At 41.8% G+C, this 16,326-nt stretch overlaps 1 protein-coding gene across 6 annotated transcripts in view; it reads left to right on the top strand.

The window, feature by feature from the left end:
• Nucleotides 1-15,077, top strand: part of PRKCZ (protein kinase C zeta) — a 224,877-nt gene extending 209,800 nt beyond the window's left edge. For 4 of the 6 annotated variants that reach the window (XM_075906559.1, XM_075906561.1, XM_075906560.1 and 1 more), the window contains 2 exons: nt 2,242-2,357; nt 14,578-15,077. In XM_075906559.1, the coding sequence (XP_075762674.1) occupies nt 2,242-2,357; nt 14,578-14,665 (204 nt within the window). In that variant the 3' untranslated portion in view covers nt 14,666-15,077. Of the gene's footprint in view, nt 1-2,241; nt 2,358-14,577 lie in introns of those variants that run through there. The other 2 variants (XR_012897330.1, XM_075906563.1) reach the window with 2 other exon arrangements.
• Nucleotides 15,078-16,326: the final 1,249 nt, after the last annotated feature.

The raw sequence follows: 16,326 nt of genomic DNA on the forward strand, positions 1-16,326 counted from the left end.
TACCATAATGTACTTCATAATCTTTTGAACCATGGAGGTCTGTAACATGGTAGAGGCATAAATACTACTTGTGGCCAATGTTAACATGTGGCTTAACTGGCGAGAACAAACAGCCCAAAATAAGTGGGCATTGGTTGGCTGCTTGATCTAAACATATTACTCCTGTAACCCATGAGTGCTTGGATCAGCTGAATTCTTTCATTAACTTTCAGAGCTTTGAACTCACCTCTGTGGTTCCCCTTGGTTGTTCCCAAGCTGAAAATCTGGCCATGTAATGTTTTTGTTTGTTTTTGAGCTGCCACAGGTAGGGATTTCAATGGGTTGTCTCATTTACTAGGCATGTTCGCATTTAACTGATTAGCCATGTAACTGATAAGCTGATGCTTATTGATTAATGTTGACTGTTAAACTCTGCCCTGCTCCCTATGCAGGCGGCTTCAATGTGGCAGCGAAGCTTCCTTCCCAGGAACCCTTGACCACCCAGCTCCCGGGGAGGCTTCGCTATATACTCTGCAGTATGAAATTTGTTTAAGCTTTATCCTGTGCAGCCCACAGTGCATGTAACTAAGATTTTTAGCAGTTACACAGTTACTTTATTAAATTACTTTTAACATCCCTGTCATTTACCTGTCAGTAGCTCCTTTCTCACCCAAATACGTGATAAACTAGAGAATTGGGACTCTGGAACCTAGCAAAGACTTCTCTTAAATTCTGTCATAAGTTTTTGCTTTTAGCACAACTAGTAGTTTCACATCAGAAGAGGCTGTTAATCACTTAGTCATTGTTCATAAATATGATCAAAATACCTTGGCAGAATTGAAGAGACAAAAGTGAATAAGGAAGTATTTTTGGTTGGACCAACTTCTGCTGGTGAGTGACAAGCTTGACAGAACTGAGCACAGTCAGCTCACACAGCTTCTGACTATGTCAGTGTAAAATGTTACCTTGACTCAGACAATAATCAATTTAATCCTTAGATAATAAAAGAAAAATATAATCTTGGAAACATCAGAGAAGATGCAAGTTTTTTTTAAAGGAAGACTTTAACAGTTTTTAATGTGTCTTTGGGGAAAAAAATCTGCTCCTATTCTTGTGTACCTATGCAGTATGTTTAAACCAAATGAGCACTCAAGCCACGCAGAATGCTGCCCAAAACCATGCAAAAAGTTGTGTGGCACTGAATTTCATCAAACTCAAAACCCAGGCAATGTTAGTTAAAAGCTCACTCCAGGCCACAAGTGTGGGCCCAGATTCAAATGTAACCTACTTGAAACATAGGTGAACCTTGTCCGTTTCAGCAGAATTCCATTTTGAACCTTTGAGTTCATACTTGAAATCCAAAGTGAAACTTGCCTAATGGGGCCTTGATACCACGCTAACCAGAACCGAATAAAATGTTAGCATGAACCACTCTTGAAAAGTTAAACAGTGGCTTTGTCCATCCTTAGTGAATGCTGGTGCAGAAGCTACATGTGGGCTGTTTGTTTAACATAGTGATATTTTCTTTACATTAATAAAGATGTGGGCTGCTTTTGACATTTTAGTGCTTAGATGCAATTGCTTTTCATGAATACTATTACAGTATTAGTTTCTCCATCAGAGCTGGCTATTGATGCAGGCATTAGCAGACAGAGCTTATAGTTTTGCTTGTTTCTGGAATTAGATTGGCAGACAAACCCATCTGGTTAAATTGACTTGACTGTGGGTGTGTATGACCTAGATGAAGCTCACATCTTCTAAAGGGCCATCTTTGAAACATGACACAGGAACTTTACAGGAGCATTTAAAAGGGGGAAAATTACTGTGTTTGGGGAACCATCCTGTCTTGAACTTAAAACAAACTGAAGTTCTGTGAGATGCATGCCCAGTTTATAAAAAGTTTTGATACCAAGGATATGTAATTAAATGTTAAACTAGTTTGTGTTGCACTCTGGCTTTATTTTAGGGATGTTAAATCCCATTTAATTGGTTAACTGGTTAAACATTATGGGGTATGGATGGAAGGGCTGCAGACAAGGATGCAAAAGAGGAGTAAAACTGAACATGTCATTTAATATGAATCCTTTAAATGCATAGTAATATCTAGTGTTGCCTCTCATCAATATTGGACATATAAAGTATGACTGATTTCATAATTTATTTACATAGAGCCAGATGTAAGTTTTCTGAGATTTAGTAAATATTGAACATTTTTTATTTTCCCCCTCTTCCCCCCCCCCTTCCCTACCTTATTATTCTCAGCTGGAAAAGAAGCAGGCCACCCCTCCATTTCAGCCTCAAATCACCGATGATTATGGTTTGGATAACTTTGATACACAGTTCACCAGCGAACCTGTGCAGCTAACCCCAGATGATGAGTATGTTTTTAATACAATTAAATATGCATGCAGGAATATGTATCCTTTTTCGATGCGCTTTTGCTGTGCAGACACTCTTGGAAGAAGTTTTTTCGGAAGATCTCTTCCAGAAAAGCTTATTCCGAAAGAAGTCTGCAGTCTAGACATAGCCTTAGACATCCACCTAATACAGACAGTATATTTCAGAATCTATCTAACAGCCTAGTGAATAATCAGAAGTATATGTATTGCTGGCTGTTGACTGTCAACAGCTTGCTTGGTACTGTACAAACAGCTAAGAACTTATTGTCTACCCCAAGAATCTTTCTGTTTTGTATGGAGACAAAACAGTTTAGAGAGACAATGAATCAGGTGCCAGAATGAAATATAGAGGACTCTTGCACAGGACATTATTGAAAGTCTTTGCTGGAAAAGAAAGTGGGGAATTAGAAGGGATTTGAATGTGAAAAGGTCAGTTTCTTGGTACAAAAGGAAGAGGAAATGGATCCAAGCATAAGGGAGTATAAGGCAAAAATGAAGGCAAGATACAAATGTGTTGTGTAGGAGGGCTACTTGGTAGTAGTGACAGAATGAGAGCTTAAAAAACAAGAGAATATTCCTGTAGCACCCGAGCGACTAACAAAAATGTAGATGGTGGTATGAGCTTTTGTGGGCACAAACAACTTAAAATGATTGGAGTAAAGGATGAAAACTGAGATTATATAAACAGGTTTAGGGTATTGATCAGCATCAGAAGCTTGAAGTCATTTTAGGAAAAGAAGGGGAAGTTCTATATGCAGTGTCAGGAAAACGTCTGACACACATGAATCTTGTCTGTAAAGTGCCTAACATGTTTCACACTGAACAAAGAATAAGGGAGGACAGGGAAGGCTATCACTACCATGTTGCTTATGACAAGGGTGGATGTCCTCCCCAGCCTGCCTTTTTATTTTATTTTACTTTTATTTGCTGGCCAGCCCAGCACAGAGTATTTTTTATAGATATAGCTCACCTCCTATTATTTTTCAGCAGGTAGCTACTCCCATTATTCTGAATGATGTCTAATTATGAATAAATTCACTTTGCATTGCTTTACCCTTCCTTCCAGGTTTACAGTTTGTCTTTCAAAGTTGTCTTTTAAGGTATCAATTAAGTAAGACTTTGATTATTGCAATCCAGAATTTTAAAATGGAAAATAAAACAAATCTCCATGTCAAGACTTTGGCTTTATTTGAAATCACTCAAGGCTCAGTTTACCTTGGAGTTAGTGAAATTAGGCTCAGTCTAGGAATTTGTAGGCCAGCTCTTCTCTGAGAGTAAGCAGGTAAGCTGTGGCTTTCCATCCCCAAAGTTTCATCTGACCCTACAGAGGTTCTAATTAAGGAAGATACTTAGGCAAAAGCTACTTAAGTCATTGGGTTTGCTCATGTGTATAAAGTTAAGCCAATGATAAGTATCCTACAGAGTTAGGATCACAGTGAGTAAACTCTGACTCCTTCCTATTATTCAGCCCTGAAATTCTTCTTTCTTCCATTTCAAACATACAGCAAAGCAAGATGCCTTCACCTCAAGCTAGCAAACACTATCACACCTCCCCACTCACCAACAAATCACCTCTTCGCCTAGAACCATGCTGGACTCAGTAGTAACTGAAACTTAAGTGGGCTGTCTTCCTTTCTTGCTGCTTCCTAGCCTAAACTGAGTTCCTGGCATGGAAAGCAGGAGACAGTCAGGAGTCATTGCACTTCTTCTGTAGCAGAGTGCTCACCAGTGACCTAGGGAACAACTCTGATATTAGCTTGTTCCCGAGTGACTTCCATAGGGAGATTAACTTGTTTTTGAGGAGTAATGACTATACTATACCTACATTCAGAGGAGTGTGTAGACTGTGTTCAAGTACCAGCTTGATCACAAAGAATACAGCAAATTGAAAATGGATGTTGGATTGAACTATTTTCATTTTTTTGTTTTCTCCATCTCCATTTCAAAAAGTAACATAATAAATAATTGACTGAGGCTTCTCATAGAATCATAGAATCCTAGGACTGGAAGGGACCTTGAGAGGTCATTGAGTCCAGTCCCCTGCCCTCATGGCAGGATCCAGTACTGTCTAGACCATCCCTGATAGACATTTATCTAACCTACTTTTAAATATCTCCACAGATGAAGATTCCACAACCTCCCTGGGTAATTTATTCCAGTGTTTGACCACCCTGACAGTTAGGAACTTTTTCCTAATGTCCAACCTAAACCTCCCTTGCTTCAGTTTAAGCCCATTGCTTCTTGTTCTATCCTTAGAGGCCAAGACGAAAAAGTTTTCTCCCTCTTATGACACCCTTTTACTGCTATCATGTCCCCCCTCAATCTTCTCTTTTCCAAACTAAACAAACCCAGTTCTTTCAGCCTTCTTTCATAGGTCATGTTCTCTAGACCTTTAATCATTCTCGTTGCTCTTCTTTGGACCCTCCCCAATTTCTTCACATCTTTCTTGAAATGCGGTGCCCAGAACTGGACACAATACTCCAACTGAGGCCTAACCAGCACAGAGTAGAACGGAAGAATGACTTCTTGTGTCTTGCTCACAACACACTTCTTAATGCATCATGTTTGCTTTTTTTGCAACATTATCATACTGTTGACTCATATTTAGCTGGTGGTCCACTATAACCCCTAGATCCCTTTCTGCCGTAGTCCTTCCTAGACAGTCGCTTCCCATTCTGTATGTGTGAAACTGATTGTTCCTTCCTAAGTGGAACACTTTGCATTTGTCCTTATTAAACTTCATCCTGTTTACCTCAGACCATTTCTCCAATTTGTCCAGATCATTTTGAATTATGTCCCTATCCTCCAAAGCAGTTGCAACCCCTTCCAGCTTGGTATCATCTGCAGACTTATTAAGCGTACTTTCAATGCCAATATCTATATAGTTGATGAAGATATTGAACAGAGCCCGTCCCAAAACAGACCACTGCAGAACCCCACTTGTTATACCTTTCTAGCAGGATTGAGAACCACTACATGAACCAAAACAATGCCTGTTTTAAAACAAATTTTAAGTTTATATTTCTTTAAATTAATTTAAACTCAAAACCAGTTATTCTCAACCTATTTTTCTTCAAGTGCTGTCCCTGTGGGTGCTCCGCTCTAGGTGTTGGTGCATCCTCACTCCGTTGACTTTTCTTAGCAGTGCCTGGTTGCACCTGCACATTAGTGACCTCATGGTGCTTTTTGCTTCTGTTGACTGCGCATGCAATGCAGGCCCTCATCAGTTGCTTCTCTACTGTCCTCAGCAGCAGATGGAGTACTTAGCAATCTTCACTCCTTTACCTGAGAGACAAGAAAATAGTCATTTTATTCCTTTTCCAGTTCTTCTTCTTGCCCTTTTTTCTTCAAAAACATTTTTTTCCTTTTGAGAGAGAGAGGAGGCATTAAGTTTCTCTCCTTTCCCACATCCCCTATTCAGCTCCTTCCCTCACTCTCTTTTTTGTTCTACCCAGCTCCTCAAAAAACAAACAAAAGAAACTTCGCATCCTCAAGAAACGAGATGACGAAAACCCCAGCCATTGCCATGGCTGGTTCCCCTGGCTTCAAGAGATGCAACCCCCACAGAGACGCCACGCCAGTGTCTGAAGGGCGCTCTTCCTGTGTTCACTGTCTCAGAGAGAGCCCCATCCCTCAGAAGTGCCCTCGTTGTAGTAACAGGAAAGCCAGGAGCAGGCGGGATAGAAAGCTACACCTGAAGATGATTCTCCTGGAAAAATCCCTTCAACCAGCACAGAATGAACCTCCTACTGACCCATCAAAAGCTAGGTCTAAGGACAAGGCTTAGACTTCCTCTGCTCCTAGGAAGCATGCTTCATCTTCGGGACTCTTGTAAATCAATGGTTTCCCCAGCAAGATATCTGCCAGCAGTGCAGAGCTCTTCTAGAGTAAGCCCCACCGACAACCACTGCACCTCTAACGCCACTACGGCACGCATGCCAACAGCACTCGGGAGGGTAGACTCGGAGCTAAGACACAAGATCTCCACAAGGGCATCAACAATGCTGGCGTGGGAAACGGCATCAAGGTCAACCTGTGCTAAGATGTTACCACCTTCAGCACTGGGCTCAGCGCAGTCCTCTGTATTGATGAGCAGGGGACAACTGGAACTGACCACTACCACCAGGCTCGTACCAAAACACAACACGGAAGCACACCTTGACACCAACTCAATTCCTCCACCATACAGACAGAGAAGTCCACTTGGTTCTGCTGTCCCTGCTTCTCTGCATCAGTCACTCCCTTACTGTTGCTGTAGAACAGCCTCCTCTTTTTCCTACTGCCTCCATTCCATACAGTAAGGGCGAAGCAGCTGCTCAAGATAGTCACTTCTCTTCCCATCACTCCTCATTCACCCAGAGGTGACCTCCTTGGGAACAAAGACCATCCAAACCCTCAGATGAACCACTGCCTCCTCATTGTATGGACTGCCATGGCCATATCCACCAATTGCATATTCCATGCATTGGCCACCATGGGACACCTGATCTACATATAAATATCTTCACACAATGCCACCCACTGCTTCCAGGGCAGCGATCAGATCTCCTCCACCTTGAACCCATGACACTGTCTCCAAAGCGGCAGATGAGGAACCTCCTGAAGAAGAGGATGTAGCACCCACGAATGTTGAAGATAGATCGTGGCTAAACAATTCCTCCTCCTCGCCCAACGAGGTGGTAATTCCTCAGACACCCAAACCCACTGAGGACCTGAAACAGTTCCAGGACTTTTAAAAGAGTAGCCACTGCACAGGAGACCGACCTTCAAGAAATGCAAGAAAAACACAAACTTTTTAAAACTCTGCAACCTTCAGCCTTCATTCACTACAAAGATAGCCCTCCCAATGGATGAGGCCATCCTGGAATCAGTGGATATGAGATGGCAAACACCGGCATCAGCCTCTCCTACTAATAAACAGGCTAATAGAAAATATTTTGTTCCTGCCAGAGACATGGACTTGCTAGATTTTACATCTCACTGAATTCTTTGGTAGTGGATGTTGTACTTCCCAGGGCAAAGATACTTAAGCCTTGTTCCACCCCACAAGACAAAGGCCACAAGTGCCTTGATCTCTTTAGCCAGAAAGAATTGCTATTCAGCCACTTTGCAGCTTCAGGTAGCAAATTATTTATCTCTCTTGGCTAACTATGACCATGACAATTATACCGAACTACAGGAGCTTGTCAAACATCTTCCAGAACAAAAGCACCCACTGCTCCAGGCCATTGTACAGGAGGGCCAAACGGTATCATACACAGCCCTCCAGGCGGCCATGCAGGTCACAGATAGCAGTAGTTAGGTGCAGGGTCTTCTGGCTCCAGGCCTTGGGCATCCAGAAGGACCTTCAGATGAAAGTGGAGGACTTCCCTTTTGATAAATCTCCCCTCTCCACTGCCAAAACTGACACAGTCCTTCACACCATGGACTCTTCAGGCAATGCTTAGAATGCTCAGTCTCTACCAGCCTGCCAAATAAGCATAAGTGTTATGCCCCATACCAGATATCATGGGAGTCTCATGAAAGACAACAAAGGTCTTTTGATTTCCATCCAAAGCAACTTCCATGCCAACGTATGCCTCAACCCACTTAGGGCACGAGCAGCCAATCCTTCATAGTGATAACTGTTTTGAAAATTTGGTAGAGGAGCTAAACAACTTCTCCCCAATGCCAAGAATACCGCCCTCTTTCCTCCATCCTTTTGGCCATTGCCTTTGCCCTTTTTTCCACTCACAGGCCAACATCACTTCGGGGGGTCTTAGACAGTGCTCCCTCTAATATTTTCTATCCTTGGGCAGGTTGAATGTTCTTTTCGATGGATTGAAATTTCTTATGTGCAACACTAATATTGAGGTAGTGGGTGGATGTGCACAACCAATACAAAGAGAAAATATCTATATACAGGGCTCGCCAAGCCCTGCTCACCAGCTGTGCGAAATCGCACACTGTGCATGCGCAGACCGCGATGCGCGGCCGCGCCGGGCTAAAATCTACTCGCCTGTGGTGAGTAGATTGCCCTAATTGTCGAGCCCTGAAGATAGATAAATATAGATATAGATATATATCGATATAGATATCCAGGGCTTGACAAACGGTGGCAAAACCTACTCGCCAGCCTTGTACTGCACATGCGCAAGACCCGCATTGCGCATGCGTGCGCTGCCAGTGAACAGGGCGACCGGCTGAAATCTACTCGTCACGGGCGAGTAGATTCAGTGATTTGTTGAGCCCTGTATATATATATGTGTGTGTGTGTGTGTGTGTGTGTGTGTGTGTGTGTGTGTGTGTGTGTGTGTGTGTGTGTGTGTGTGTGTGTGTGTGTATATAAAAAATAAATAAAACAGTCAATATGTGAGGAAGAAAATACATTAAAACAAGAGATAGTTAACAATGAGCAATGCTATGATATTTAATATAAAATCAAATAAAAAAGAAAATTAACACTCCCCTTGGAATACATGTATCCTCATCCTTTCTAACAACTCAAGATAGTAAACACACCAAAATGCATATTATCCACACATAGCTCAACTCTAAGATGCTAATCAAATCTGAGTCAACTAGAAATAGTCATGCTCTCCTTGCAAATACTAATACAATATTTCCTGACACTGGAAAGGAGAGTAAAAGGCAGTCACTAAGGCTCATAGAATTTCTCTAGGGAATATTTAGGAGCCAGCTATACAAGAACAAGTTAAACAGATCTGTAAAAACAGATAAAAGTTCTCCTGATTTGAAACTTTCACCTTGTGCATGTCACAAACTCAGAGTAGAAACCCCAGAACAAATTAACATGTGGCTTCAGGGTTTTGTAGACAGATGCGTATTTCAAAGAGCTTACAAATAAGGTTTTCATGCTACAAAGCTAGCATCACACCTAGTACATGTTACTTCTGACTCATAAGAGCCGGAACTCTACCACATAGCGAAGATCTGGCCTTAATGCAATACATTATACCATTATTAATTAGTAACACGGGATTTTAAAAAATCATTAAGATGAGAATTTTAGATATCTGCAACACTCCAAAAAATTCTATTAATCTTTTCCTTCCTTCCTTGTAGTCATTAACATCTATGTAAACTTTGTTTGAAATGTAATCATGCAAATATCTTGGCACACACCCAAGACATTTGCCTGATCACAGCCTGATTTCCTCTCCACCTCTCCCTCTAACCCAGCCAGCCAGAGAAGACTGCAGCAAGTTAGGAAACCTCAAACAAACTGCTCCCTGCCTCCACCTCACTGCACAGATGCCAGCATCCGCCCATCCTCTTTCTTCCTCCTACCCCTATGCAATCTGCTCCCCCCAGCCCAGCTGGGAGCTGGGATAAAATCCTGCTTCTGAAACTTGCAGTCTAGCTGGGAGTCAGGATGGGACACAGCATAAACTCACTGCCCCTCCCCCACCTCACCCCAGGACACAGCCCAGACAAACTTCCCCCTTCCTCCACCTTGCCCCAGTGCCAGCAACCACCCACCTACCCCATGAAGTCAGCCCCTTACCTCCCCCTTCCCAGCCCAGGAGGCCTAAGGAGAGTGCTGGGCTTCTGCCCCTCTCTCTCTCTCCTTGTGCAGACAGGACTCTCCAAACACTCCTCCCCTCTGATTCCCCTTCCAACCAATTACTCACCCACTACTCCTCCTCCTCCCCATTCTCCCCAGACACTTGTTCCCTCCTTCTCTCCCTTCCTTACATGTTCTGGGAGCTCCTCTGTTTCAAGCACACAGCTCTATTTGAAGCTGCTGCTCAGCGAGACTCCCTTCCCCTCAGAGCAGTAGAACAAGAACAGTAATTCCTCATTTAACACTATAGATGAGTTTCTGAAAATGTTCGTGCTAAGCGAAAACATGCTATGCGGGGTCAATTTTCCCATTAAAAATAATGGAAAAGGTGGGGGTTGCGTTTCAGGTGGGGGTGGCGGCAAAGTCAATTTTTTGTTGGTGCTTGGTCATCAATGTCAACGTTAGCTATCTAGCAACATAAGTCACCACAGTTTGTTAAAACACAAAGATAAACGTGAGTGAGAGGAGGAGTGCTGTGACCATGTGTATTCATCCACTCATGCGTGTTACCACTGTTTTCACCAACTTAGACTGCCACATGAAGTAGTCCGCTACTTGATTATTTTTGTATTATTTCGGGGACAGTCGTGTTATTCGAAAAACATTCCCTAAAAAAAATTGTGCTATTGTGAAAATGTGTTAAGCGATTAATTACTGTACTAGCTCCCTACCAGGGAGAACCTATTCTAGTTCCTCACCCAAAAGAAAACCGAGGGTTGGAGACCAGTACTCAGTCTCAGGAAGCTCAACAAATTCATATGAAAATGCAGGATCAAGATGGTCACTCTCTTCATCATTATTCCGGTGTTAAGACGAGGAGAGTGGTTCTTAGCCCTGGACCTATAAGAAGCATGTTTCCATATCACAATCCGTCCTGCACACAGGTGCTTGCTTCACTTCAACGCCAAACACAGGTGTTGCCTTTTGGCCTATCTATGGCTTCCAAGGTTTTTTCCAAGACCCTGGCAGTAGTCGTAGTGCAGCTTCAACGTCAAGAGGTAATAATATTCTCCTATCTTGACGTCTGTTTAATCGAGGGGTAACATACCACAACACACTAAAAATGGCACAAGCCACAACATTGCTCTTTCACCTCTTAGGTCTACAGATCAACTTTCAAAAGTTGACTCTGGAACCAACTCGGGTCCTAGAATTTATAGGTGCTCACCTAGATTCCACAAGAGCCAAGGCCATACTTCCCGCAGGACAGATTTGATATGCTCGCCTCCTTGATCTCCACAGTCCAGTTCAGCCCTGTCGCCACATCTGCTTTCACATCCTTGGACATATGACAGCCACCACATGTGGTGAAATACACCAGGAATCTATATGCACTGCCTTCAACCCTGGCTCACCACTGTATATACCCCTTCTTGTGTTGGACTGTGTGTTACTTCTGCCATATGTCCTCTTCTCCTTAGCCCAGAGGAGAGCACACATCATCATGCAGGGTGTCCCTTTCCACCAGGACCCTCCATCTCACATAACTACAGATGCCTCCCTCCTGGGATGGGTCACCCATCTCGGCCAGCTGAACATCCAAGGTAAATGGTCTCCACAGGAATCTCAGATTCACATCAATCTGCTGGAACTGAGGGTAGTTTGCAGTGCCTGTCAACACTTTCTACCCATAATACATGATAAGACCATACACATTTTCACAGATGTGACATGTATGTTTTACGTTAACCAACAAGACAGAGCATTATCACGCTCCCTTTGCACAGAAGTAGTAAAATTCTGGAATTGGCGCATCATCACACCCATGATGTCATACCTATCCAGCGCTCAGAACAGTGTGGTAGAGGGCCTCAGCTGCCTTTTCTCTGGACAACATAAATGGGAGATTCACCCTACAGTCATTCAGACAATATTCCAGAAATGGGGAGTCCCAGATAGTGACCTCTTTGCAACCAATGCAAATCACAAATGTCACCAGTTCTGTTCCAGAACAGACTCTGGCAGAGGATCCCTCGGAGATGCCTTCCTTATTGCATGGACAGCACCACTTCTAGATGCTTTCCTGCCCCTACTGCTCATAAGTTGAGTGATTCAGAAGACTCACCAAGATCATGCACGTATGTATCCTCATCATCCCAACTGTGCCCAGGCAGCCTTTGTTCCCTTATCTCAACCATCTCACATTTGGTAGTCTCCACTCACTCCTATGCCGTCCGGACCTGCTTTCCTAACACCATGGTCGAATGGTGTATCCCAATCCAGCAGCTCTTCACCTCAAAGTCCAGCTATTCCATGGTTCCATCATGCTAAAAGCCCCTGTTCAGATAGAGCCATTGTCCTCCAACCAGAAAGACTAATCTCTACAAGTGAAAACAATTCTCTGTGTGGTGCCAATAAACACATGCAACATCTCTAACCACAGCACCCCTCCCAGCTATACTAGAATATCTTCTCAATCTCAGGGAGCCAGGCCTATCTTTTAGCTCCCTTAAAATTCACTTGTTAGCCATCACTACATTCCCTGAACCAACTGATGGCTCTTCAGTTTTTTCTTACTGCATCTCCACACAAAGCTGTTCCCTTTCTGTGAGACAGTCTTGATTCCAAAGCCCTTCTTTAATAGGGCACTGCTCTACTACCTAGAGTGGAGCACCCACCAGGACAGCTCTCAAAGAAGCTACTCACCTTGTGTAGAAAGGATGGATCTTCGAGATGTGTGTCTCTGTGGGTGCTCCAGTTCTCTCCCTACTCCCCTCTGCTTTGGAATCTGCACCCTTGATTCCGCAGTGAAAAAGGAATGCAGTCAATGGACACAAATAGCACCAAGAGGTGGCTACTGCACAGGCACAACACAACCAGGCACTGCTAAGAAAAATCTGATTACCAACATGAGGATGCACCAACAGTGAGTAACTTCTTCATTGTGGGCTGCAGGTTGAGAAACACAGTGGCCCCACAGACCATTTTGTCCAGTGCCTTGATGAGAGACCCCTGTGGGGGGGTCCAGGAGTGGATCCATGGGCCCAGGCATCCAGGTCCCAGACCTTGTTGTGCCTGGTGACTTTTAGCACACAGCTGTCTACAGCAGTATGCTAATTGGCTGCATGCTGACCACAGGTTGAGAAGCACTGCTCTAAACTGACAACTAGGTATCTTTGTGCTGAAATGTTCAAACTGCCTCCAAACAATGCTTCAATCTTTTTCCTTTCTGATCTCTTTTTCTTCCCTATCTCTTTACTCCTATACTAATTTTTTGGCTTCAGATGCATAACACATAACAGTTTATCAGACTTTCTACATTAGACGACTAAAAATTACAAGTTTTTTACAGGGGAGGAGGAAAGACACCTACAAAATCTATTGAATGGCATCCTAATTGTTTTAATAGGGTTTTACAGAATTAAAGAAAGGGTTACTTTCAAGTTAACATTTGACAAGCTGTAGGACACCACCCATTCTATCCATTTGTGAGGATTTACCCAGGAAATTCCCAGTAAGATAATGGTGCTTATATGTAAATTCATGCAGTAGGCTACAGGAACTAGACCCTTTTTTAAAAGCGGATTTAGCTAAGTAAGGACTGTGAGAGAGGTAGTAATGGTTTGTGCTTTAAATAAAATCGGGACACCTGGCCCTGACCACACAACTTTTAAGTGTGTGTACGTAGTTAGTGGCGGGGATGACTATAAACGATGGATTGTGTCTGCATACGACATGGCAAGAAGTTAGTAGCTGTGACGGCTAACAGACTAAGCTGGCACACCTGGCTGTCTTCTCCTGTAATAGGATAAGTACGCTGCAGTTTGTTGGTGTAGAAAGTACCCCGAACAGTTCTTTTTGTTGTCAGTGCAGAAGATTAATTGAGTGTTTGGCTTTGCTGCTTCTGCTCTGTGACTGAACTTCAGTCACATTATGCTTCTGCTGAAGCACTATAGGACAGTTGCTCAGATTTTCTCAGAATGCACAAATAAAACCACAGTTAGGCATCAGGGAGCAAGAAGGGTCAATCATATGGCAATAAAGCTGCTATGTGAACGAAAACTCAAGCATGTTATTTGTGAACAGTTAAGATGACTCTGTCAGGAACCGGCTAGAAAATCACAGTTAAATACTGTACCTGCCACTCAGTGCATCCTTGGCAAGTCAGTTTGCTCTATGCCTCAATTTCTAAATCCTTCCAATGGCTCTGCGCAATGTTCAGTTTAAATTCTGTTCTGAGCTTTGCGTTGCCACAGGTCCATAGTATCCTCTCTGAAATCTAAGAACTTATTGTGTTACTTTCCCTGAGCCATTACCACCTCTATGCCTTGTGCATTTCTTTCTCTGTAAATTGCTGTGCCATCCCAGTTCTCCAAATTTTCAACATCTAATATTCCTCTGTAATGCACATAAATGAGTATATTACTTTGTACAGGGACTGAAACAAATCCTTTGTTATACTCATCTCATGATCTCCAGCAATGCTGCTGGAGATACTGAGTATTTGTGTACTCAAATTTTGTTATTTATTCCTATTCTTATTATTGGTTGTGTGTGACTAACAATTAGCATTTTTATAGAAAGTGCATATTATAATACTGTACAGAGAGGAATCTCTTGAACAAAATGTTTTGCAACACAATTGAGAGTAATAAGCAGTAACCTAAAAAAATATTTCTCCTTATTTTTCAGAGATGTAATAAAAAGAATAGATCAGTCAGAATTTGAAGGATTTGAATACATTAATCCATTGTTGATGTCAACAGAGGAAACAGTATGAAGGAATGACATCTCCATTGTGGACAAATAATGTGAATGAACTTTAAATTTAATCCTTAACTACAGTATATGCATGCAAGGCTGGTGAACTGTAAGGTTTTGGATGGAGATCAATGATGATAAAAATATTGCTGCTGAAAATCAAAGATGAGAATATGATTTTGGTGGGTGTCTTCCTCTAAATATTGGTTTTTAAAAGTTTTGGGCACTGACATAACTGGCTTCGTTAATGAAGGAATTTTTGCATTTGTGCCTGTCCCATGAAGGATCAAAGAGTTCATTGCATCCTCTGGAAAAGAGCAGTTCCAAGCAACTTTGAAAGCTACATATTTTCCACAAACATTTGATGTAATGAGCTACTAAGTGAAGAATATTAGAGTGTAACATTCTGAAGAATAAAATGTTACAGTGGTGTTGAAGCTTATTTTTATGCCTTTTTCACAAGTGGTACCTGTCTAAATGTCTCAGATACGATATATAAAAGGAGTTGTGTTTTATTAGAAATCAAAACATAAATTTGGGTACAGGTTTTAAGTGCCTACATGGATAAACTGCATTGAAGACTTATTACATATTTTCAACATTCTTGACCCTCCGGTAAGTTATACTTGTTAACATTAAATAAGGAACATATAAATAAAATCTGCACTCTAATACTGATGTACATCTTTATAGAGGTGTAGAGTGACACAGCAATACCAATTCCAAATTAGAACTCTCGGTATCAAATTAAAAAAATCTGGATTGCTTTCAATCTCAAAAATCTACCAAAATAAAAAGGTTTAAAAGAGCCTAAATTTGCACAGAGTGGATTTCTGAAAATACGTAAGCAGTGCCTACAATGATGTTGTGTTGTGCTTTAGATTTTTGAAAAGTATTTTTATCAATAATACGATATTCAGAAATAAAACAACAAAAGTGTAATGGATCTTAGCCTTAAAGTTTAAATAGTGAATCTAGAATATCCATAAACATGCTACATTTACCTGATAAAGCACACCTCCTACTAATAACCTGTCTGCTTAGAAATACTCAGTGTATATTACTACTTAATTGTTCTACATAGGAGAACGGAATGCTTTGATAAAAATGGCTTGCTTCAAAGCAGTAACTTTTTCAATGAATGAAAAAATGAAGATATGATTTGGGTAAGGAGCTAGATATCCAGTCCCGTCTCTTGGAAACTGGAAAAAAAGAGGATGTTATATATCACAAAGGTTAAGAATTTGTCAGTTGTGGAAAAACTCCTGTCACTATATTTGATGACTAAGTGTGCACTGCAATCTAAACCTTTAGATGCTCGTAAAGATTTACCTGTCTCATTGCAGAATACAATAAAGGCAGTATTTCTTTGTGCTAGGTTTTTGTTTAACTACATTATGTGGCTTGTAGTTCTGGGGGAAAATTGATGTGGGAATTAAAAAACCAAGAAACCCTGTGCCATGACATCTCACCTAATTTGGTGTAAAACACAGGATAAATTGCAACATTTTTCACTTTCTTTACATTAACATATAGGTTTCTCAGGGTACAGCATTGCATTAGGTGCTGAACATGACATCTTTCGGATTCACATCCAAGTCATGAGGTGCTAGGATGAGACTGCCAAAACATTGTGTTTAAATTTTTCCATTAACCGTAGGTTAATAAACTACATTTTGT

Source organism: Pelodiscus sinensis, chromosome 23 (assembly GCF_049634645.1).
Source record: "Pelodiscus sinensis isolate JC-2024 chromosome 23, ASM4963464v1, whole genome shotgun sequence".
NCBI classification, from domain to species: domain Eukaryota; kingdom Metazoa; phylum Chordata; order Testudines; family Trionychidae; genus Pelodiscus; species Pelodiscus sinensis.